Genomic DNA, 26,050 nt, shown 5'->3' on the forward strand with positions numbered 1-26,050 from the left:
TGTTTAGGAATAGACGCCTATCTGAGCAAAATCCACCATCTAGGCCTTGATAGAATTATTTGAAAATAAGTAACTCTTCGTTGGTACTGGTGCCTCACATCACTAATCCTAGCTGCTCAGGATCTGAGGCTCACAGTTGAAAGCCAGCCTGAACAGGAAAGTCTGTGAAACTCATCTCCAATTAATCACCAAAAAACTGGAAGTGGAGCTGTGGCTCAAGTGGTAGAGCACTATTGTTGAGCAAGAAAAACTTGGGCAGCTGGGCGCTGGTGGCTCACGCCTGTAATCCTAGCTACTCAGGAAGCTGAGATCTGAGGATCGCGGTTCAAAGCCAGCCCGGGCAGGAGAGACCGTGAGACTCCTATCTCCAATAAAAACCACCAGAAAACCGGAAGTGGCGCTATAGCTCAAGTGGTAGAGTGCTCGCCTTGAGCTGAAGAGCTGAGGGACAGTGCCCAAGCCCAGGGTTCAAGCCCCACAACCGACCAAAAAAAAAAAGAAAGAAAGAAAGAAAAACTCGGGCACAGCATCCAGACCTTGAGTTTAATAAGCCCCAGGAATTATACATGCGCACATATGTGTGCACAAACGCACTCAAATGAGAAGAGCACATTGGCCTATAGCAGAGGGGAAGTGGGGGTCTTCTGAGGGAGAGGAGCAGTGTCTCTTATGGTTTAGATATAGTGTACCCCAAAAGGCTCATATGCCAAATGAAGACTTGGTCCCCAAAGCAATAGTCAGAAGTAGGGCTCTTGGGAAGTAACTGGATCATGGAAATTTTGATATCAATCGATTCCTCCCTTTATGGAATTCTAATATGGCACTGATGAGAGCTGGGGCCTGGCCTGAGGAGTAGGTCTTGAGGGACATCCTCCCCACCCGTCTATGGGGCTGGGCCCTCCCAGGAATCCTGACACCAGTGTGAGAACCGCTGTCTCAGGCTCAGACACCACAGAGGAGACACCGGCCAGCTGCCACGAGGCTGACATCCATGGAGGCCGCAGCCGGCCTGGTCGCGGGGGCCTCCCATCCCCACCAACTCACCATCGATGTTCAGCATCATTTTCCAAAGAGACGGTCGGACGGACTGATGGAAGCCGAACCACACCTCTCGGCCCCCGCCAAGCGGGTTGGAGCAGCCCTCGGACGCAGTGAAGAAGGAACGGCCCACCGGGGTGTACCTGCAAGCCAGAGGCCACTGAGCGCACGCACACGTGGCCACAGGGGGCCGCAGCCTCACACCCCCTCTGCCACCACAGGCTGCACACAAGATCGTTCTGGTTTATTTACCCTATGAAATCCTGCTCGTGGCAGAGCGCTCCAGCCTGCGCTCATGGCTGACATGGGGGGACAGGAGAGTGACTTGCAACTTCACATCAATGTTTAGTATACCACACGGCGGGGGGAGGAGGAGGGAGATAAACACAACCCCAGAGGCCTTTCTTCCAGGGTCAAGAGCCAACATGCTCATTGCTTAGGGATACAACACACAACACAGGCTCACTCTCCACAACAGTCACCTGGGGAGCCAGAAACAGCTACAGCCCAGGCCTCGGGATAGACAGACGCCGCTCTGTGGGCTCCTAACCCTAGCCTAGCTACCCTCATTTAAGATCTTCATTCTCACTTTTTAATCTTCCAGTATGGGCGGCTGAGCACATGGCCACAAATCCACAGCAGAGCTGTGGGCCCCAGGCCTCAGGGAGACCACTGCTAGCTAAGCTCTGGTTGGCTACTGTCTGGAGTGCAGCATCTCTGATCTCAGGGCTTAAGCTTGCACACAGAGATGCAGGGGGACAGGAAGGTCCACATGGGACATCTCCGACCTTATTCAGGTGTGCCCGGACACCCACACAGGACAGTGTGTCCAGTGGGCTCCCCCATGGGCGGCTGGGCCTCCGCCACCCTCTCCCACCCAACGCAGGGCCACGTGACCCTGGGTGGGCAGTTCCATGGTAACAAAGCCAGGCAAGATGGTCTATGCACTTCCTACTTGAGATACGTAGTTTTTCCTCCCTGACTATACAATTAATGAGAATGGTCCAAAGGAATTCAGGAAAAAAAACCTCCGAGTAATGCCTGCCACTCAAGTAAAAATAGACTCCATTGTGGCAGCGGCCGGTCTCCCTCCTGCCAAGGGTTCTAAGCACCAATTCCATTACATGCTGGGCCTTGCCAAGGGTGGCAGCCGGTCTTGGCTTTGTCACCTCTACACCTAAAGCGTGGCTCCACGCTGGTTCTCTAGCAGTCAGGAAGAGCAAGGAAGAGCCCCAGCTCTCTTCTGAGCACCCCGGCCACGCCTGCAGGTTTCAGCTTTAGATCTCTGCTCTCTCTGGCCCTCAGGTCTTGTGTGTGAGCACAGGTGTGCGTACGGCACAGTGTGAGGGCCACATGTGGACCTCGTGCACTGGCCTTGCTTCCACACGCGTTTCATGAAATTTCTACCCACAACCAGGCAAGGTGACGGCATGTGTACCTCCCACTCGCAGAGGTGCCAAGCACCGTCATCTGTGGCCTCCCTGGAATTCAGGCAGGAGCGTGAACACTGCCGGTGCTGCCGTGGAGAAGGTTCCCCCAGGGTGGCACATTAATCTGCTCCAGGCACCAAACAGAGGACAGTGGCAGGGCCACCAAAGTGATGCCCACATCGGAGTGTGTCAACAACGGAGGCACAGACAGGGAGGTGGGAGGGGCTTCCACGCTCAGCTGAGGATGCCCGTGACTTTTCAATGAAATGTTTTCATCTCATATAAAATGCACCGCTGGTCTTGTCTTCCCCACAGAACACCCACATGGCCATCACCCCTGGCTGGTCTGTCCCGGTCTCTCAGCTCTGTTCGCACTTGCTGACAGGTAGCTGCTCCGCACGCTGGTCTCACCTCATTGAGGGCAAATGCCGCATGACCACGTCCAGCGCCTGGATCGTCTCAAAGGGGACACTGGGCAGCCGTCCCGAAAGTGCATCGTGTAACGCCTGCAGGCTCACACAGGACACCCACTTGATGGACACCTTGAAGATGCGGTCCTTGCCTTCCCCCGGCAGCGTGACCTCCAGCTCCATCTGCACACACAAAGACACGTGGTCACTCCTCCCCGGAAGCCTCCGGGACAGGCTGGGCGCGGTCAATCGAGACACTGCCAGGCTGGAGAAGCTGAGCGCGGGCCTCCGCACGGCAGCATGGCACTCAGAATGTGATCAAGAAACTGGATTTTCAGCACTACTAATTTTAAGCCCCTGTCGGTTACACAGGGAGGAGAGCGCCTGTTACACCTCTACACATTTGTGCCACCGCTTCCCCCTGTCAATTTCTTTTTCCTTTTTGTCCATCATAGGGCTTGAACTCAGGGCCTGGGTGCTCTCCCTGAGCTTTTTTTGTTCAAAGCTAGCGCTCTACCACTCTGAGCAATAGCTAAACTTCCAGTTTTCAAGTTGTTAACTGGAGACAAGAATCTTACAGATGTTTCTGCCCGGAATGGCTTTGAACTACAATGCTCAGATCTCAGCCTCCTGAGTAGCTAGAATTACAGGCGTGAGCCACCAGGGCCCGGCTGTCTCGTTACGTCTAATGAATTCAGTCCTGGCGGCCAGCACAGGGGCTGGCAGGCCCTCCACACTCACTCCTCTGGACCACCTGCACGTGCCCAGCTGCCTCTATGCCCCGCTGCGTTCACCTGCCTGCCTGGCGCCTGACACAGAGCCATGCTGGCTCAGCACTGGGCCCTGAACACCTCCAAATGCAGCACTCAAGCCCCTCGGGTGACTCCATGCAGCTATGTCAGCTGCTGCTGACATAGCCCCCCGTTTCTAGAACAGCATTCTGACAGGCCACGGACTATGTGCACTTTTTGTCCTTAAAGGCCCAAATATCCCAACAACAGGGCTCACCCCAGCCTGGTGTTCTGTCACAGCCTAGAGGCCAGACGCACCCTGTGTCTACAGTTTTTGACACAGCGCCGCTACCTACTCACACCTGTGCTTCACTGTTTTAAGTAGCCAGCACACTTACTGGCTTGCTGGCCTACGCACCCACCAGCTCACACCTGCTCATCCTTAGAGCCAGAGACCTCCGAGGACTTGGGGATGGGGTGGAGATGGGGTTGGGGATAGGGGTGGGGGTGGGGAGGTGTTAGGGTTTGTATGTTTGTGTGTGTGTCCTGCTACATTTTCCTCAATCATCACAAGTGCAATGGACAGACCGCACACTGCCACCTGCAGAGATGCTGGCATCTTCACCAGCCCTAGGTGAGGCCCACCTTAGACAGAACGGACTTCAAACGCCTTAACACAGAGGAGATGAAACAGCATCCTGACATGACTAACTTCGCTAACAACCCGTTATCCTCCCATCTGCTCCACCTCCACTGTGACGAACAGCCCGGCAGATTGCAGTCTGTGCGACTTTAACTCCGATTAACTACTTAAAAAGCCAGAATTGGAGGAGCAATGGCTCAGGCGGTAGAGTGGTAGCCCTGAGCACAAAAAGCTCACGGACAGTACATCTAGTACATCTAGCCTCAGGACAGACGGACAGACAGATGGACGGACAGACACACAAGTCTCCCAGACCACAGGGCAAAACAATGAGGCCAGGGTGTGACCAAGGCCTGGCCTGCCAGGCTGGGGGAGGGGAGGTCCACTGCAGACCCGCAGAGACCTGGTTTCTATGACAGAATGCCTGCTGCTAGAGCAGCAAGAACGAGCCCTTCCTTCCACTGTGCAGAAAATGGCCTGACGCCATGTGGCAGTGATCACAAGTGAAAGCCTGGCACTACCAACACTGGGGGCACTGCGAGCCCCCCGTTTCTACCACACCAGTGGGGAGAGAGCAAGGGTATTCCCCATGCTAGCACAGGCTTACTGATATTGTTCAGAACATTCCAGGCCTGTGTGTTTTCTCAGTCTCATACTGTAAGCTGCAAAGTGCAGCCTGGACTGCGCCTTCCTTGCGCCACTCTGGTGTGCCGTCCCACCCACGGGGCATGGTAGCTTGGGGCTCTCTGGAGAGCTGGCCTCACCTGTGTCCGTGGCCAATCACACAGCACCCCAGGGGCCCCACCTAGAAGTGCAGCTGCAGCCCCCACTGGCCTTGACCACCGCCAGGCCAGCCTGCCAGCTCTACCAGGCAGAGTCCGCCTGGGGGAGCTCAGGTCCGGGAACACGGAGGCAGAGGGAAGACCCGTTGGGTACTGCGACACTCAACTAAACCAGAGGTGCGCTGGGGGGGGGGGCGCGGGGAGGCAGCTGGCACCAGCGGACGCCGGTGCCACAGGACTCCAGGTCCTGGCACACATACTGCACCCACCCAGCCAGGCCAGAGCAGCTGCAGGGCTCCCTGCCTGGGCACCTTTGACTGAAGCACTTCAGGGTCTTTGACACACAACACCCAACCTTCAGAACCACAGGGGAACGGGCACCTCCTAGCACCAAAACTAGTGTTAGCCAGGGCATCAAGTGAAGTACTGGAACCCACAGGCACCGGCAGGGGACAGGGCAGGTGCTGGGGCGGCCTCCAGGCACCTGGACCCCCGTGGTGCTATGACCCTTCCTCCGTGCCCTGCCTGCAGGCCTGCCACGCCTTGGCCTCCTGGCCAGCAGACGCCTTCCCCCAGACACCTGCAGGGACTCCTGTGGCCGTGGATGGCTGGGCCCAGACACACCTGGAGATGAACAGGCACCAGAATGTGTGGCAGTAGTCCTATGTGTGGCTGAACTCCCCCACAGCAAGCTGTTTCTGGGCAGAGTGTGTGCAGCTGTGTGCCCACTTGAGCTGTACCAAAGCCATCCAGCCAGGGCTCTGACACCTCTCCCTGACCAGAAGGCTGCACATCTCCGGTGGGTGGTCTGATCAGCAGAGTCCGGCTGCACCAGAGCCAGGGACATCACCTTGTGTTTCTGAGAAAGGGCACAAAGCACTGGATTCTGAGCAACTTGCACAACCAAGTCTATGTCTTTGGCCCAGTGCTCACAGGAGCTCAGCAGGTGGGGCTGGTCTTCCAGAAGCCAGAAGCCAGGCAGGCAGGTGAATTCCTTATGGGAGCCCTCCCCAGGAAGAGCATGTAACAAGGATGCTGTGCAGGCACCTGTACTCACAGCCCCAGCCCCCGCTGAGTCTCTGCGCAGGTGCCAGACTACCGGACTCTTGGTGATTTCTCTCCTACTACAGGCCAGGCAAAGAACACAGGGCAAGTGAGAAAATAGAAGCCCTGCAGAAATGGGGGCCCAGAGGAGGGGCTGGAGCCTCAGGACTGTCACAGGACTTGACATGCAAGGGGGAGAAACATAACCCCATGCCTGCTGGGTGTGGGCAGTGCACCAGCTCCTTCCAGCTGGTCAGCCTGACAAGGGCAGCCAGGGTTAAGAGACGCTGAATGTCACCGGGCATTAGCCGGGGCATGAAGGACTCACAGGGAGCAGGTACCCCCAAAATGCTCTTCATGCAAGTGAGGGTGGTGGAGGAGCTCCGTACCCACTTTCTGCCAGGGGCTCACTATCACCTGTGGTGTGGGACCAGAGAGGAGGCAACTGGCACTGGCAGAGAACTCAGCCCCAAAATGAAAACCTGCCCTCCACTCTGCCTGGGAGGCTGTGGAGGCCTGGCAGGGAGAGGGCGCTTCCTTCGCCCCCAGCCCACGATGCTTGCTCCCCACGACAATGCGAAATTTAACACAAGACCCCTCCCCACCCCTGAGGACACTCTCCACTGCCTCCTCCCAGAGCCTCGTCATGATATATACACATGAAACTGAACAGCTCCTGCTATGCTTGTTTTCTTTTCTTTTTTTGGTTGGTTGTGAGACTTGAACTCTGGGTTCTCAGCTCTTCAGCTCAAGGTAAGCACTCTACCACTAGAGCTACAGCACCACTTCCGGTTTTCTAAGTGGTTTATTGGAGATAAAAGTCTCACAGACTTTCCCTGCCCAGGCTGGCTTTGAACCGTGATCCTCAGATCTCGGCCTCCTAAGTAGTTAGGGTTACAGGTGTGAGCCACAGATGCCTGGCATGCTTTTCTTTCTTATATAACTTTCAACAAAAATAAGTGCGTAAGTGAGCAGCTGAGCTGGGGGCTCACAGCTGTAATCCTCGCTACTCCAGAGGCTAAGATCTGAAGATCAGGAAAGTCTGTGAGACTCTTATTCCCAATTAACCAGCAGAAAGTCAGAGTGGTCCAGCACCAGCCTTGGCAAAAAAGCTCAGGAACAGCACTCAGGCTCTGAGTGCAACCCAACGTAAATGCACATGGAGCCAATGAAATGTGAACTGTATGATGGGTGAACGTCACATTCAGAGCAAGTTAATTTGCAAGGGAGCTCCTACCCCTCGGACTCACACTGACCTGGATCCCCCTCCAATTTCGGGTGCGTGGCTCATCACCTCAAGGCGCCATTGGTAACCCAGGTACCGCTGGTAGCCTGAGGAGTGCCATGCTGTTCAGAGCTGTGACTGGTCACTTGGTCTTTGCCCTGTCCTCTTTTTTTTAATCTGTCCGTCATGGGGCCTGGGCGCTATCCCTCAGCTCTTCAACTCAAGGCTAGCGCTCTATCACTTGAGCCACAGCACCACTTCAGACTTTTCTGCTTATGTGGTGGTGCTGAGGAATCAGATCCAGGGCCTCATGCATGCAAGGCAAGCACTCTACCACTGAGCCACCTTCCCAGCCTGCCCCGTCCTCTTGCATGGAGATGTGGGGCAAAAGCACTGGGTGCCCTCATCCTGGATGCTGCTGGACACACAGACAGGCCAATAGGATGCAAGGAGCTCACACCTTTAAGATGAAGGGGAAAATGCAAATGCCCCGACATCCTTGTGTCTATAGAAAATGTGGTCTCTCACTTCTCCCTAAACAATGCATATCCTCGTCCAGCGGTGACCACGTGGAGCTCTGTTCTACCCCAGAACTGTTCAGGAGACAATCAACCCTACCTGGGCTGATCTCCCAGCTATCTCTGAGCTCGCCCTCCTTTGCAGCCCTGCAATCCCTGCCATCACCCAGGAGCAAATTCCTGTGGAAGTGACAACTTCTGGGCAGAAACTGTTTCACTTTGTAAATAAAGCTGCCACAGGATAAACAGGGCAGAAGGCGACGTGTTACTGTAACCACCATTCCACAGGGGACTGATCTTCCTCATTCCAATTCAGATGAGTCGTTGGCTAAGAAGCATGTTCACCTGTGTGCTGCCAGCAACACGGCTCCCCGTGCCAGCACAGGCTGCACCCCGCTTCGTCGGCAAGGAGGGGAGGGAAGTGCTGGGAATTTGTACTCACCCCCCCACTACCGAAACCATGTCGTGGGGAAGGTAAGCTTAATGGCTCTCCCGTGATGCACAGCAATCATTAACTACTTTGTAAAGCGAGTTTCACTCCAGCACCCCACACTGCGGCCTTACCTTATCCCTCCCGATTGGAAGGGGCATCGCCGTGTAAAGATTCTTCCTTCCATCGAACACTGGCTTCCGATCCCCAAAGATCTGTGTTTTAAAGTGCTGGACCATGTGCTCCACTATTTCCCTGAAACAGACAAAGACAGCATCCAGGCACGGTGTCAACAGTCGGGAAGCCACACAGGAAGGGCGGTGTTCTCACCGGTTCCTAAGCCTCCCTGTAACACAGGAGCTAAGTCACAGGACTCAGGGATCTTCCGCAAGGACTGTCCACCCAGGGCCTCACGTGGGTTTATGTACGTGTGCGTGGTCACGCTATCACGGGAGAACTTGCTAAGGTGCTGCACGTGCAGACAGCAGAACTGCTAGAAGGTCTGAAAGAAAGGCTCTTTGGGGCAGATCGATCAGCGTGGACGCCATGCACCCTGCCTCTGCAAGGGGTGAGTCATCTTCCGCTACAAGGACATCACACGGGACACAGGCACGCTTGGCCTCTGGTGCTCATGCCTGCAATAGCGCTACTCAGGGGGCTGAGATCTGAGGGTCGCAGTTCAAACCCAGTCAGAACAGGAAAAGTCCATGAGACTCTTATCTCCAAATAATCACCAAAAAACTGGAAATGAAGCTGTGGCCCAAATTGTAGAGTCCCTGCCTTAAGCAAAAATCTCAGAGACAGCATCCAGGCTCTGAGTTCAAGTCTCAGTACAGGCATACACACAAAAAGCAAGTTGGGGAGTGGCTGGCTCCTTACATCTGGACCCTGTTATGAGGCCTTCAAGTTGTCTCAAAGACCAGTCCAGTCTGCCCAAGCTGGCTGCCAAACTGCTGCAGAGGAGCCACAGCAACAGACGTCCGCCGCCCTAAGCCCCCGGTGGCGACGGCAGCACAAGCCTGCCTGCCGCCTTCCGAGACGTCTGCCGCCCTAAGACCCCGGTGGTGACTGCAGCACAAGCCTGCCTGCCGCCTTCCGAGAGGCTGCCCTGTGTGCCCCGCGAAGCGGCCCAGGTCTCCCCTCTTGTGCCGCCTCATCCTCCAGCACTGGAAGCCAGAACGCGCTCCACGGGCGGCAGAAGGGCTTGGCTGTCCCAGTGCTGAGCCCGAGGCGCCTTCCTTCCAGGCCATCTTCCCCTGGCACGTCTCCCCTGACGTTTTTGGCTGCTTCTGTGGAATTCCAAGTCAGCTCCCCAGCAGCCTGCCTCCACCCTGCCTGCCCCAGGGCCCCTCACGGAGGGACAGGCAGAGGACCCCCACAGCTCCACACCTCGGGGCGGGAGAGGTGGCCTCTCAGCTCTGCCCCGGAACCTCTGCTCGGGCAGTGGGACGGCCTCGGAGAGCAGAAGTCCTCCTTCCGTGCCCTTCTGGGAACTAGAGGCACAGGTCAGCTCAGGCTATCCTTCATCAAAAACTGGCTTTGCCCAGCTGGCCTTCTACAAGCCTCAGGGGTCAGGCTGGCGCTTGCCCCCGGCGGTGCCCACGCCAGGCCCGACCGGGAGATGCCCTCCCAAGGGTGGCGGTTGGGCTTCACCTCAGTGGAACCAGCAGTCATCGTAACACAATCTGGTCAAAAGCAAGGAGAGGCCAGCCAGAGCACTGGAGAGCGGGCTGCAGACGTGTGCCAGAGCTGAGACACAGAGCTGAGCGCCAGGATGGCAGAGGTGACCAGGCTGTGGCACACAGTCGAGCAACTCACGGTGGACTGGGCACCCGAACGGACCTAGCGTCAACCACCAGCGCATCACTCCACGTTCCTGCTCTCCCCTGCCGGGAGCGCCAACATCTGGGGATAGAGCGACCATGGCACGCACCAGGGCGGCTGGCACCGCGCCAGCTCCCAGCACAGCGTGAAGCCACGGAAGGATGCTGGTCAGCCAGGCCTCACCCAACGGGACACGAACCAACGGGGGGCAGCAGACGGCCCCGCCCACGGCCACCTGTGTCTATGCTGCCCCAGCACCCGAAGACCCCCGTGACCCTCCTGGCTCCAGGGCCTGCCTGCCCAGCAAAGCAGCGCTGCGTGGTTTGTTTTCTGTGAGGTCCTCCAGGAAAAATTGTCCCTTCTCTTGTTTTCTCTCCCTGCAAAAGGGCACGCAGACCCCTCCCCCTTTGTTCTTGGTGCAAGACTGAACCACGGCTCCCCTAGAAGTCCTCGCCAGGCATGCGTAACCCAGGTAATCGGTGCACCTGGGATAGCGGGAGGCCCCAGGCTCTGAGTCACCTCCACATCTGCTGTGGCCACACCTCCTCCTCAGTCTCCTCTCTCCATCCTCCCTTCTCTCTGCACACCTAGATCTGCCTGGGCCATATGGTGGTCTCCTTTTGGCAACCCTGTACTTCCCAAGTGACAAGAACTGGTAATTAAGCCACATCCCTTCGACGATGGTGAACCAGAGCATGACCGACATGAGCAGAGGGGGCCTCCCCCGACTGTGTCCCCCCCCCCCCACTGTGTGTGTGTGGGCAGCCTGCCACTCACGTGCTGGCTTGCCAGGTTTAGCCACAGACGCACCCTTCAGCCAACATAAACTCTGCCTTTTGAATTGGGTGTCCTGATTCACAGGACACCTCCACATCCCCAGCTGTTTCTAACACATGGGACGGGGAGACTGGCTGTGGTGGACGGCCGCGCAGCTGACCAAACCTCACACGGGGGACCACCCTGTACGCACAGACCCCATGCATGTAACAGGAAAAGCTCCTCCTTTTCTTTGAAATTGACTTTTAAGTGGCTTTTTTTGGGGGGGGCGGTTCATAGCAGTGTTAGAGTCGTCAGCCAGTACCTTTCATTTTGTAGTAAGCACTTAGTATAATGAGGTATAGAATACTGGATTTTCTCTTGTTGCTATTGTTTTGGGGTTTTATTTGGTGCCAGTCCTGGGGCTTGAACTCAGGGCCTGGGTTCCATCTCTTAGCTTTTTTTGTTCAAGGCTAGTACTCCATAACTTGAGCCACACAGCTCCACTTCCGGCTTTTTGGTGGTTAATTGGAGATAAATCTCATGGACTTTCCTGCCTGGGCTGGCTTTGAACTACAATCCTTAGATCTTAGCCTTGAGTAGCTAGGATTACTAGTGTGAGCCACCAGTGCCCAGCTCTACTAGTGCTATTTTAACAAATGCACCTGGCTGCTTTCTACCAGCCCTCCACCCAGAGGTGGAGGGCGGGGCTGCAGGCCCCAATCCCTGCCGGGGCCTTCCAGATACCCCCGGTATGGCTGTCCTGGGTAACTGCCTCTGTGCCACAGCCACACTGGAAGCTGAGGGCTGGAACTCCACAACTCCAGTGTCTCCCGTGCACGGGCACTGCAGAGCTCAGAGGCAGTGCTGTCTCCTCAGGACTTCATACCAAGCCCACCGCTGTCCGCTGAGCACCAGGGCCGCCGGCCAGGAGCCCTGCACTCCATGAGAGGCAGGGGCTGAGTCCACCACGAGAGCAGCACACATGCTGGACAGCTGTGCCCGTGTGGAGCCCTGGCGCTGCCATGGGGCTTTGGGAAGCACAGAACGCTACCTCTGCCATCTTCTACACTGCGGGTGACCATGGTGATACTGAGACAGCAGCTGTGCTAACAGGCACAAAATGCTGAAGAGCATGTAACAGGGCGGTAGGTCTCAGGCTGTCCCAAAGTGGCTGGGCTGGCTCTGGCTACAGCTTGGTAGCTGCAAGCTGTGGTCACACCTAAGCACCACACCAGCATGACACATGCCATAATGCTGCAGCAGGAAAGGCCAAAAGATAGCCCGTGGCGGTCACCCTCTGCTACACAATGGCCACAACCACATCTACAAAGCCAGTTGCTTGCACTCTGTGCAGACGCGTGAAAGGAACCTGTTACCTCACCATTCCAAAGCCAGGAGCTGTGGGTGTCTTCCCCTTCATTCCACTCAAAAAGCAGGCCGGCAAACCCATTTGTGGGGAGTCACAAGCATGAGACAAAAGGAGAACCCCAAAAAGACCTGCAGGAAGGAAGGAAAGATGCTCTGCAGCCCCAGGGCTGCGCCACAGCTTCAGCTTCACACAGCAGCACTAGGATGGATGCACGCGGTAAAGGCCTTCACCTAACTCTCATCAAATTCTGGCCAAGTCCAGCTGTTCAGTTTGACAGATGTGGGAGGTATTATATCCTCTGAAGTCTATTCTTTCTTGGGAAGGAGGAAGTCTTCAGCACAAAGCATGCAGCCCGTGGGCATAAGCATGCACACGGGGCATCTAGTCTATCTGCAGGAGATGGCCCCAGGTAAAGTAACAGCTTCCCCTGGCCTCCAGCACTACAACAAGGAAGGGACACAGGAGGCAGCTGCCTTTGGCATGAAGAAACTTGTGGTTGCTGAGAGAAGGGAACCACGTGGGCCAGGCCCTACACCACCTGCCAAGCTCCAGCCCAAAGGTTAGAGACTCTGGAAAGTAAGGGCCCGAGAGCTAAGCAGTGGATGCAGAGCTGCAGAGGGTAGGAATACCCCACAGGGCACCAGCTACTCATCTGTTGTGTAATGGCAGCTAACAAACCAAACACTGATGTGTACTAAAGGGAAGCCAGGCACAGAAACAGATCTGGAGCTGGCTGAACGAAGCATGCAGCCGATCCCTACAAATACATTCAAGGTCATCAAGAAAAAAATATGAGTGCCAGGACGTAGAAATCATGAGTGTCAATGTGAGGCAGAACAGAGGTCCGGTATCCATGACACCACCACTGGATGGGCACGGGGCAGAGTGCTGGGGACCCCGTGACGGAGGCATGCGGCTGGAGAGAGGGGCAGAGCCGCTGGAGTCCAAACCACAGGCCCTGTCCAGAAGCCAACACAAGTGGTCTACTGCTTGTGACTGGCAATTCCACACAGGAGAAAACAAGGCAGCAAAAGAGACTGGAAGAGGGGGCTGGGAAGGTAGCTCAGTGGTAGAGCACTTGCCTTGCACCCATGAGGCCCTGGGTTCGATTCCTAAGCACCACATAAGCAAAAAGAAAAAAGCCGGAAGTGGCGCTGCGGCTCAAGTGGTAGAGCACTAGCCTTGAGCTGAAGAGCTGAGGGACAGCGCCCAGGCCCAGAGTTCAGGCTCCACAACCCGACCCTCCCCACCCCACACACACACAAAAAAAAGAGACTGGCAGAAGCAAAGGTCAGTTTTGGCTTATCTCTCATAGAAGTCAACATGCAAGTCCAAGAAATGACAAATTCCAGGTAGGAAAGATAATAGTAAAATTATACCTAGAACCAAGCACTGGTGGCTCACACCTGTAATCTTAGCTACGCAGGAAACTGAGATTGGAGGACCTCGGTTTAAAGTCAGTCAAACAAACAAATCCCAGAGATACTTACCTTCAATTAACTACAAAAAAAGCCAGAAGTGGAGGTGTGGCTCAAGTGGCAGAGTAGCAGCCTTGAGCTAAAAAACCAAGCAAGAGTGTAGGTTCTCAGTTCGAGCCCCAGTGTTGGGGTAGGGGGAGGACTTAGGGGCCAGCCCTCGCCACAAACAGATACAAATGGACTGATGAATGCATGGATGGCCAGATGAAGCCAGGGCCAGGGCTGCGCTGTGGTTGAGCGTCCTTCACATGAAGTCCAATCACCATTTTGCCAACCCCCACCATGTCACCAAAACACAAAACAGAAAACAATGGCAATTGGTAGGCTTAAATCAAACCACCGGAAATCACATTCAATTCACATGAACCTAAGAAATCATCTGTGGGTTCAATCCCAAAGAACTGAAAAAGAAAAAAAACTGGGTAAGGCAAGACCCAAGTATCTAGTGGCCTCCAGAGGCACCAGCAATACTAACAAGCACACGTGGTTTTGTTAAAAGTGTAACAGACAGTTAAGTATAAAAATGTTCTCAAAGAAGACATGGCTGAATTCTATAATCCTAGCTACTCAGAAGGCTAAGATCTGAGGATTTCTGTTCAAAGTCAGCTGGGCAGACAAATTAATAAGACTATTATCTCCAGCACTAAAGCCAGAATTAGAGGCGTGGCTCAACTGGCAGAGTACAAGTCATGAAGAAGCTGTGTGAGAGTGCAGGACCCTAAATTCAGTCATGAGCAAGAAAGGAAAGACGAGGGAAAGAGGAAGGGAAGAAGGAGGGAACTATTCCCTAATGACAAAAGACAACAATTGCAGATATGTATGTACCTGCTGAGCTTAAACTACATGAAGTGTAACCAGATTTTACAGCTACTCAGGAAGTTGATCTCCATTGGAGACCAGCAGGACTTAAACGTTTGCTAGACTCTATCTCCATAATAGCCAGCCATAAGTAGAGCTACAGGTATGGCTCAGGCGGTAAAGGGTCAGTCTAACAACGATGAGTCCCTCAGTTCAAACCCCAATACCATAAAAAATAAAACAGAGAGAAATTTTATGCAACTTGTGTTCCCATGTACACGCACGCGCATACACGCACACCTTAACATAAAGGATGAGCAGGGCGCGGGTGGCTCACGCCTGTCATCCTAGCTACACAGGAGGCTGAGATCTGAGGATCTCCTTCAAAGCCAGCCCAGGCAGCAAAGTCCGTGAGACTCTTATCTCCAATAAACCACTCAGAAACTCAAAGTGGTGCTGTGGCTCAAGTGGTAGAGTGCTAGTCTTAAGCTGAAGAGCTGAGGGACTGTGCCCAGGCCCAGAGTTCAAACCCCACAGCCAACCAAATAAAAAAAAAACAAACAAACAGGACTGACTTTACCTAATATTCGCCCAACAACTCCAGAACCCATTCATTTCATGGGGAATGTTTATCAAGATAAAGCATATGCCTTGGTCATGACCTACATCCCAAACAGAGCCAAGTACTTCACATTTACACATGAAAACAGAACCATAAAACTTATTAAAAATTGTTCAGACAGGGGCAAAGGAATAGAAAAAAGCAAAAGAGATGATGAATTTGACTAAAGTACCTTATATTCATATGGAAATATCACAATGAAACCCTTTGTACCATTAATAAACATTATTGAGAGAGACTCAATTTCAAAACATGGAAAAATTAGAGGATGTGACTTGAGCATAAAGGAACTTAAAAAGATGAACTGCCCGATAGCTTCAAAAGAAATTGCATAAAACATTTCCTACATGGGTCTGGGAAGGTGGCTCAGTGGTAGAGCGCTTGCCTTGCATGCCTGAGGCACTGGGTTCGATTCCTCAGCACCACATAAGCAAAAAGAAAAAAGCCGGAAGTGGCACTGTGGCTCAAGTGGTAGAGTGCTAGCCTTGAGCTGAAGAGCTGAGGGACAGCGCCCAGGCCGAGTTCAGGCTCCACGACTGGACCAAAAACAACAACAACAAAAAAAAACATTTCCTACAACAAAACTCTAGGCCTATGTCCATCTCAATGACAGATTCTATCAACATGTAAGGAAGAAATAATATCAATCTTGGGGCTGGGAATGTGGCTTAGTGGTAGAGTGCTTGCCTAGCATGCATGAAGCCCTGGTTTGATTCCTCAGTACCACATAAACAGGAAAAGCTGGCAGGGGTGCTATAGCTCAAGTGGTAGAGTGCCCGCCTTGAGCAAAAGAAGCTCAGAGACAGTGCTCAGGCCCTGAGTTCAAGCCCCAGGACTGGCACACACACAAAAAAATTACATGAAGCCGGGCACTGGTGGCTCACACCTGTAATCCTAGCTACTCAGAAGGCTGAGATCTGAGGATCGAGGTTCAAAGCCAGCCCAGGCAAGAGAGACCATGAGACTCCTATCTCCAATAAACCATCAGAAAACCGGAAGTGGTGCTGGAGCTCAAGTGGTAGAGTGCTCGCCTTGAGCTGAAGAGCTGAGGGACAGCGCCCAGGCCCAGAGTTTAAGTCCCACGACTGACCAAAACAAAACAAAACAAAACAAAACAAACAAAAAAAATTACATGAAGCTTTCATTTCAGCTTCTTTATGCAGGAGGGATCACCAGATACCTTAATACAGTATTATAACCCTGATTCCAAAAGAAAAAAATGACAAGAAAAAAATGACAGTATCAGTGTCCCCACAGACACAGTTCTCAACAGCAACAAACTCCATCCTCACCACACAGAAATAATATATCATGACTTTTAGAAATACAGTTGTCTAACAACTAACGAACAAAAGCAAACTCATCGCAACAGTGAAAAATGTGGTTAACTCAACAGATACAGAAAAGGCATTTGAGAAAATTCAACTTCAAGGTAGGGATTATTTTCAGCATATCAGGAGAAGATGATGGCATTATTATTTCAAAAAGGCAAAGGCTCCATAAAAGCCAAAGTGTTCTAATGAAGAACCAGTTTGGACATCTGACTCAAGACTTGACACAACTACAGTTTAGTGAAAGGGGACGTAGCTTAGGGGCAGAATGCATCTCTTGAGCTTGTCAAGCGGTGCACCAGGTCCCTGGTGCCCCGGGCACCTCAAAAACCCAAACCAAAACAAGCTACAGTTGACAAGATTAGGTTCAGGCTACTGACCTAAAGAACAGAAAGAAGGGCATTGGGAATCAGTCTCCCCTTCCCCCCCCCCCAGCTGATTTTCCTTTCCCAAAGGTCCATGGTAAGTCGAGAAAACCCTTATACTTCATTCATACTGAACACACACACACACACACACACACACACACACACACACACACACACACACACACACACACACACACACACACACACACTCAGGATGGATCTGACTCAAAACATACAAGCCCAAACTGTAATTCTCCTTAAAACAAACAGAAAATTATCTTTAAAACCTTTTGAGACCCAGACTCCCACAAGGGGATCTGCTTCTTCAGACATCTCTTAACATGTACAAACTGGATTCCAGCAAGACGGAAACATCTGGCCCTGCACTGGCGGTTCCTGCAATCCTACTCAGGAGATCTGAGGATCAAAGTTCAAAGCCAGCCCAGGCAGGAAAGTCTCCAATTAACTACCAGAAAACCACAAGTGGCAGTGGGCCACAAAGTGGCAGAGCTCTAGCCTTCAGCAAAAGGGCTCAGGGACTGTGTGCCTAGGACCAGGGTTCATGCCCCATGACTAGAAGAAAAAAAAATTTACCATGATGAAATTTCTAATACAACAATATGCAAGAAAAGAAAAGAAAGTAACATGAAAGCAAAGCAGGCTGTTTGGAAAGCAGGTATGGGGAGGGGCAGTGGAGAGGGTGAATCTGTCTGAGCTCATTATGTTATGAAAATAGAATGAAGAACCATGTGGAAGTTAAGGAGGGGAAGAGGAGGTTGATTTCGAAACATTGTATATACTTGTAGAGCTGTCACAATGAAACCTCCTCTCCAACAAAACTAAAGTATGCTAATAAACTAGCAGCAAGAAGTATGATTGACAAAACTATATATTCATATATATTTAGAAAAGAAAAAGGCTAAGAAATGTTTTAACCACTAAAAGACACTATCCTATTAAGAAAAAGAAAATAGGGGCTGGGAAGGTGGTTCAGTGGTAGAGCGCTTGCCTTGCATGCATGAGGCCCTGGGTTCGATTCCTCAGCACCACAGAAGCAAAAAGAAAAAAGCCAGAAGTGGCGCTGTGGCTCAAGTGGCAGAGCGCTAGCCTTGAGCTGAAGAACTGAGGGACAGCGCCCAGGCCCCACAACCAGACCCAAAAAAAGAAAAAGAAAAATAGCATTCTTCAGACTGGAAGGAAAAATTCCAACATACTATTTATTGAAATAAACTCCAGGAAATGGAAACATTTTTTTGTTGTTGTTCTTGTTGGTGGTGGTATTCATTCTTTGTTTTTCTTTTAGGTGGGACACACAGGGGTACAGAAATTGAAGGGGGGAAGGGTGAACAAAAATGCAGCATAGTATTCAGTACATCCTATCTGGAAAATGACCTAGGTAACTTGTGTAAGCATTATGCCCACCTTTGGTCCTCAGCTCCACCCAGACCTGAGCTCTTCCTGCCCTGGAGTTCCTGCCATACAGCTGGCCCCTCCCTCTCTCCGCCCAGACCCACCTAAACTCCCACCTACCTCAGGTCCTACCCCTCTGACCCCACTGCCACCTAGATAGTGGAGCTCCAGAAGAAATATGGTTCCTCTAATAAACCTTGTAATAATCTTTCTCCTGTGCCTGCCTGCCTCCACCCGGTCCCCTGGGATGGATGTGACGGATCCTTTCAACTTGTGGACAGGGAGGGGAAAACTGGGGAAAAGTGAAGGAACTTAACACTGTTCAAAAACAAATGTACTGGGGCTGGGAAGGTGGCTCAGTGGTAGAGTGCTTGCCTTGCATGCCAGAGGCCCTGGGTTCGATTCCTCAGCACCACATAAGAAAAAAAAAGCCGGAAGTGGTGCTGTGGCTCAAGTGGTAGAGCGCTAACCTTGAGCTGAAGAGCTGAGGGACAGCACCCAGGCCCAGAGTTCAGGCCCCATGACCGGACCAAAAAAAAAAAAAAACAAACAAATGTACTCATGACCTGACTTAAGAAATTATAAACCCCCTATATAACAACACCTTAATAATGGCAATAAAACTGCATTAAAAGTAAAATGATGGGGCTGGGAAGTTGGCTCAGTGGTAGAGTGCTTGCCTTGCATGCATGAAGCCCTGGGTTCGATTCCTCAGCACCATAAGCAGAAAAAGCCTGAAGTGGCGCTGTAGTTCAAGTGGTAGGTGGTGCACTAGCTTTGAGCTAAAGACCTGAGGGATGGTGCCCAGACCCAGAGTTCAGGCCCCACGACCAACAAAATAAATAAATTAATTAATAAACTTAATTAAGTAGATAATGTTCAATAGGAAAAAGAAAAGAAAAGAGGGAGGGAGGGAAGGAGGGAGGGAGGGAGGGAGGGAGGGAGGGAGGGAGAGATCCCAACATAGAGGCTTGCACTTAGGATCTGCTAAGTGCTCCTACAAATCAACAGAAGGAGGAACATCCAGACGGTTCACTAGGAAGAAGAGAACACTAACACATGAATGTAATGTGAATCTAAGCATAAGGAAAGATGTTTGTCAATTACCAACAAAATTAAAAACCGAAGGCTGGAATTAAGGTTCAGAGCACCCGCTGGCAAGCATGAAGCCCTCAGTTCAACCCCCACTAAATAATAATAATAACCATGATAAATTGGAACACATCCACTAAAACAGCAACAATCAGAGCAGACTGGCCATATCAGGTGCCAGTGATAGTGTTAGAGCCACCGAAACTCTGCAAGTTCAAGCCCCAGCCCTGGCAGAATAAGAAGAAAAAAAATAACCTCCAGGAAATGGAAAAATTAAAAACAAAAAGTTTCTGCTTTTTTGCTGGGACTATTGGCTCAAGCTTATAATTCTAGCTACCTCAGGAGATCATAGTTGGAGATAGCCTGGGCAGGAAAGTCTGTGAGACTCTTGTCTCCAATTAACCACCAAAAAACTGGACATAGAGCTGTGGCTCAAGTGGTAGGGTGTTACCCTTGAGCACAGAACCCTGCCCCAGGAGTTCCAGGCCCAGGACCACAACACACATACAAAATAGGTCTTGCTTTTGACTCGGGTCTTCTTGATTCTTCTGCTAAGGCAATATCAGCAAAAAGAGAAAGGGAAAGAGGAACTGCTTTGAGATGAGGAAGGATTTTTGAACAGAAAAATTGTGCCTTAACTGATTAAGCCTCATCTCAGACTGTTCAAAGAACAGAGGGTAGTTTTGGGGGTTTTGGAGATTGCATTTAAGGTCACCTTATGTAAATATACCTTACCCTCCTCAAATTAACCAATCACAAGCAGACTGTGAACCTGAGCTCAACCAATCCAAGCAGAGGGGCAGGGCCTCCTGTGTCAGGGATAAATAGGGAGCAGCCTGCCTGCTCCAGAGTTTGCTTGCCAGATTTCTAGCTGATGGCACACTCTTTGGTGCAGAAGTTCTGTATCTTGTGCCTGAGACAATTCTTTGTCTCTATGTCTATTGTTGTGATTCTGGCGTCTCCTGGGAAAGTGTATGTCCACCAGAAAAATGAACAAAAATATAAATAGCAGATCTACATACAAAGATACCAGTCTAAATCACCTAAGTGCATATAAGGAAAATAGAACATTAAACTAGGAAACATAGAATAAAATATTTCTTAGTAATAAAAAATAAGTTTACAATAGGTAGGTTTCCAAAAAATAAGGCCAAATAAAATAAGTGAGATCCAAAGAGGCACTGTTCACTGCTTAGTTTCTACGAACAAGAAAATAATTCATGGTGACAGAAATCAGAACCCAGTGTGACTTTGGGGACAGGGAAGTGTCTGGAAGAGGACAGTAGGTAGACACACCTGTCAACCTCACTGAGCAGAACTGACAGTGTATTTCACTGTACGAAAATTACACCTCATTACAAAAACATTTTTCCATAAACAAATGCAACTGAAACTGGGAGAAAAGTTAAGGATGCGCCCAGCATTATTTTTTTGTGTTCTCAGACCACCCACATAAATCAAACACTAAAGAAAGATGGGATTGAGTACCTGTTAACTCTCCTTGGGCATTTCTCTGGCTTGATATCCAATTCATAGTGATAGATGTCAATTTTGGGGATGTCCATTTCAAAGAAGTTGGCCTGTAGTTTGATTGTTCTTCCCGAGGTCCCGAAGTCGGGCCGCGGTGGAGGCTTGAAGGCATATCCTGGGATAGGTGTTGCTGAAGGGGCAGGAGAGGCAAGCACTGCGTGAAGAGGGAGAAGTCCATTAGAAGGAGGGCAGATTTGTTCTTTGGTGCTCTAACACAGCGCCTACCCCTCCCCTGGGAGTCAGCCACACTCAGCCCAGGGCTTCTAACAGTTCCTCCCACTCTTCCCTCTCTGCTTCTATTTGCTCCTTCTAGAAACAGAAAGCCCCCCTCCCGCTCCCCCTTCCCCCCATGCCAGCAGCTCAAGGGACCCTGGAGTGTAGCTCGGATGCAACACTGCAAGCCCCTCTTTTCCAAAGGCTCTCAGTGTCCTCTCCCGGCTTGTCCGTCCCTGTGCTGGGATTCCTCTGCCCGGACTCCTTTGCATCTCGTTGGAGGCTCGGGGATTGGCACCGCAGTGGTCAGCAGCTGCTCCCCCTCCCCCACCTCACTCTTCTCACCAGGGCCCATCCCTTCTGTCCACTCCTCTGCCTGACCCAGTTGGCAGGGGGCATTTTACCCTGTGGACCTGGAACGGGTTTGGGTCTGTTTCTAGGCACCGGCCTCTGGCCTGCTCACCAGGGTCCCTGCCAGCCTCCCAACCTGGTCTCAGGCTAACAGAGCCTCCCTAGCCGGCAGAGCCGACCTTTCCTACAATGCGTCCCCGCCCGGCCCTCCCACCCACAATCCCTGCCGGCCCTGCTGTCACCACACTTGCCATCCACCTCCCCAGGGGTGAAGAGTCGCCAAGGGAGGCCAGGGAGCATTTCATCAGCCCCTTCCACCAACACTCAAGGAAGTTCTCACAGGCAGAGCGGGCTCCCAAAGTCACTCAGAAAGCACCATCTTAATGACCAGAGTCACCCAAGTCCAGCTGTGACACAGGCCAATGTGCTGGGCCCTTGGGAGCACTGCCCCTCCACCCCGGAAACCATACCTCCAACCCCACATCTCTACGGGGGGGGGGGTCATGGAAGCACCCCCCACTGTCAACTAAACACATCAGAGCAAGCCCTGGGCCACCACATCCCCAGTGGGAACCTAGGGGAGAGACAGGCGTGAGCCCCAGGTCCAAATCCCCAAGTCAAGGCCATGCCCCCGGCTGCTACCCGAACTGCAGACTCAATGCTTTCTACAACAGTCCCGGAAACACCAAGACGATCCCAACTTCCAGGAATTCCCGCATTAGTAGAGTAGAAGCTGTGAATTTAGATAAAGAGTTAAATACTTGTTTGATAATAAACTACTTTTAATCTTTAATCAAATTTGGTTCAAAACAAAATTAAAAGTCCAAGGCTGGGGACAGAGATCAGATGGTAAGCACTTGCCTCGCAAGCCGAAGCCTTGTGTTCAACCTCAAATCCAGGGAAAAAAACTCCATGTACTTCATCCCACTTGACATTCGCTAGGAAAAGCCTTGCTAAACACAGCCAAAAGCCACGCTCCTGGAAGGCCAGGGTGGCCCTGGCTGTGCTACGTGTTTGGTTTTCTAAGAGAAAATGAAATGTGTTCAATAGTGGTGGATCTCAGCTTCATTCAGGTCTCTCCTCAACCACCTGCCTTCACAAACGGCACAGCAGACCAGCCATGCGTGCTCCCTCCACAGCCTGCCCCACCCCTTCAGAGCTGGGGTGGCCAGAGAAGAGACTCCACAATGTGCTTGACCCCAAAAGGCTCCACGCTGTCACCCTTGGCAGGCAGGCCACGCTCCGTCCTTCCCACCACCATCCATCCAGATGGGCTCCGCAACTCTGTCTTTCCCTTCAGCACCCAGAAGGGCAGAGCAAAGAGCCCACCACACAGACAGACACACAGACAGACACCTGGGCCTGCCTGCGTGTGGCCTACACCTGTCCTACCAAAGTAAGCTCAGGTCAAGACAAACACGAGAATCCACTCATCACCTGACTTAGGACACGGTAACCCCTCTGCACAACACTTTAATACAAACTACACACACACTCACTATGACAAGACAGCCTGGCACTGGTGGCTCACGCCTGTCATCCTAGCTACTTAGGAAGCTGAGATCTGAGGATTGTAGGGCAAAGCCAGCCTGGGCAGGAAAAGTCCATGGGACTCTTAACTCCAATTAATTGGCAAAAAAAAAAAAATCTGGAAATACAGCTTGTGGCTCAAGAGGTAGAGGGCCAGCCTTGAGAGAGGAAAAAAAAGCCAAGAAAGAGTACAAGGCCCCGAGTTCAAGCCTCAGTACAGCAATCCCCCTCGCCAAACAAGTAAAACCAGTCAAGTCACAGTTATGGTGGGGGTGTCCCAAGAAACTCCCAGGCTTGTGCCCCCCACATAGAAGAGATAAACACCCTTTATCGGACAGGTTCCAGTTTACAAAACACCACATTACCAATCTGAATCTCAACAGCCAAGGGCAAAGGCTTCACTGCCAAAAGTGGGCCTCTCGTGGCAGCCTAGGCCCTGCTCCACCCAGGATTTCATGCCCCTGCATGGCTACCGTGGGACCAGACCCCGGAGGGGCGGCGCTGCCCTCTGCATTTGTCCGCGTGCACACGCGTGTGCGCACCCTCTGCTTGGCGCTCCTCCCCAAGCGGGATCCCCGCAGGCAGATTCTCCAGGCCCACACCCAGCACGGTGCCAGGGGCAGAGCAGGCGCCCGCCGAGTGTTTGCCCACACGCCGGTCACGGAGCACATTTTGTTTAAGGTTCCATTTTTGGAGCCACATCTCAAACAGAAAAAGGAAGTAGAGAGTGAGTAATGACTTCCTGTGTGAGCAACTGCCTGAGGGGCAGCCTGGTACACACGGCACAAGCGAAAACCAAAAGTCCTGGTGTTTGAAGCAGATGCCAAGAGTGGCGGCTGTGAGCAAGCCTCGGCCGGGAAGCCGCCCCCAGGGGGGTCTCCCCACAGCTCAGCACTGCTGTGGCTCTGCTTCAGCCTTTCCTCTAAAGGAGGGGCCAGGACAATGACATGGGGACCAGTATCCTCCAGAGGGGACCCCATGCTGTCAGCAGGTCTCAGGGGTCCCGGGGAGCCACGCGCATGTGTTTGACTACCACAGGACACCCAGGCCCCCAGTACGGGGGGCTCCCCCTCTAGAGTGCTTCTAGAGGGCCCACAGCTAACCGGGTGGGTGGACATCCATCCCCACCGAGTCCCCCTGGGGGTGTCCCACTAGTGGAGTGGATTTCAGCAAGACCAGGGCCAGGTATCTGCCGTTCTTTTTTTTTTTTTTTGGTCAGTCATAGGGCCTGAACTCTGGGTCTGGGTGCTGTGCCTCAGCTCCTCAGCTCAAGATGAGTGCCTACCACTTGAGCCACAGCAATTTTGGGGATGTCCATTTCAAAGAAGTTGGCCTGTAGTTTGATTGTTCTTCCCGAGGGCCCGAAGTCGGGCCGCGGTGGAGGCTTGAAGGCATATCCTGGGATAGGTGTTGCTGAAGGGGCAGGAGAGGCAAGCACTGCGTGAAGAGGGAGAAGTCTTTTTCTGTTTATGTGGTCCTGAGGAATCGAACCCAGGGCCTCAAGCATGCAAGGCAAGCACTCTACCACTGAGCCACCTTCCCAGCCCCGCCTCCCCTTTTTTTGGTCATGGGTCTTGAACTCTGGGCCTAGGTGCTGTACCTCAGCTCTTCAAGCTCAAGGCAAGCGCTCAACTGCTTGAGCCACAGCACAACTCCAGTTTTCTGGTGGTTAACTGGAGGTAAGAGTCTCACAGATTTTCTTTGCCCGGGCTGGCTTTGAACTGTGATCCTCAGATCTCAGCCTCCTGAGCAGCCACCAGCACCCAGCTGATCTGCCTGCTCTTAAGCAGTTTTCAGGCCCCTGGGAAGAGATGCTCCTACAGAAAACGGTGGCTCAGTACACGCAGCACAAGTTAGAACCACATGCACCCCTTCCTCCTGTGGGGACCTGGGAGGTCCAGCAGGGTGAGAGCATCCACGGTGCAGGTAGCACCGGAGGGGTGGAACACACCTTGGGATGAATAGCGGGAGGCCCAGCAGGCGTGAGAGCATCCAGCTCACCCCCCCAAGGCAGTCAGGCACGGTGGGTCCCCCCTACCTACCCCCGCAGCCCACTGCAGGAGGATCATCGGTGCCCAGCATCCCCACTCAGGGCTCTGAACAGAGAAGCCATGCCATGGGTCCTCCCACGACGCAGTCCCCCCACTACGGCACCCTACCCGGCTCAGGCCGCAGCTGGGTCTTCCCAGCCAGCCCCACGGGCAGTGCCAGCAAGGGAGAGGGAAGAGGTGGCTGCAGAGACTATCGCTTCTTCACCGCCGTGAAGTCTTTAGCCCACTTGTTCATGGGGCAGTGGTTTCTGTGGGGATTTGTGTTGGGGGATTTAGTTCTTTGAGTTCTAGGTATATTTTAGATATGAGGCCCTTGTCTGTTGTATGGCCAGAGAAGATCTTCTCCCCGTCTGTGGGTTATTTATCTTGCTAGCTATGTCCTTTGCCATGCAGAAGCTCTGCAGTTTAATGCAGTCCCATTTTCCCAGGCTTTCTTTGATTTGTTGTGATTCTGGGTCTTTATTAAGTAGGTTTGAACTGTGCCAAGGAACCCTAGTGTTTGCCCTATTCCTTCCTGTAATATTTTGGGGGTATCTGCTTTTATCTGGAGGAAGCAAGGAAGTGTATCAATATGAACTCCAGGAATCGGAAACAAGAGGTTCTTACTATGTAGTGTATATAGTTATTTCTCCCCCCCCCCTCCCGTTTTCTGTACCTTGTGTCTTGTATATTAGTTTATTTGATCAGGGGGAGGGAAAGGGAATCACAGAAACAGCAGGACAAAGGATGAACTAATGCAACATTGATACTCAGTTGACACTATGTTGGAAATGAACTTCACAACTTGGCGGGGGAGGGGAGTAGGGAGGGGAAAGCAGGAGAAAGTGAGGGATGGGGTAACAGTGTTTAAAGACAAATGCCCTCACTGCCTTACTTATGTAACTGGAACCCCCCATGCTCATCACCTTTTCAATAAAGATTAAAAACAAAAAAAGCCATTGCAGAAACCAGTGGAGGAAAGCAGCATGCCCAGACACCATGCTGAGAGGCAATCCTTGCAAGATGCCCCTATACAATGCCCTGGCAGGAGCCGCCCACCCCTACCCTGGGGCCCACCAGGCAGCTCAGAGACT

At 52.3% G+C, this 26,050-nt stretch overlaps 1 protein-coding gene across 1 annotated transcript in view; it reads right to left on the minus strand.

The window, feature by feature from the left end:
• Nucleotides 1–20,999, minus strand: part of Ago2 (argonaute RISC catalytic component 2) — a 39,650-nt gene extending 18,651 nt beyond the window's left edge. The window contains exons 1-4 of the mRNA XM_013025215.1: nt 20,791–20,999; nt 8,386–8,506; nt 2,880–3,061; nt 1,045–1,181 (exon numbers count right to left, since the gene is read on the minus strand). Coding sequence (XP_012880669.1) covers nt 1,045–1,181; nt 2,880–3,061; nt 8,386–8,506; nt 20,791–20,867 — 517 coding nt within the window. The 5' untranslated portion in view covers nt 20,868–20,999. The remainder of the gene's footprint in view (nt 1–1,044; nt 1,182–2,879; nt 3,062–8,385; nt 8,507–20,790) is intronic.
• Nucleotides 21,000–26,050: the final 5,051 nt, after the last annotated feature.

The sequence above is a fragment of the Dipodomys ordii genome, unplaced genomic scaffold, assembly GCF_000151885.1.
Source record: "Dipodomys ordii isolate 6190 unplaced genomic scaffold, Dord_2.0 Scaffold82, whole genome shotgun sequence".
Taxonomy (NCBI): Eukaryota; Metazoa; Chordata; class Mammalia; order Rodentia; family Heteromyidae; genus Dipodomys; species Dipodomys ordii.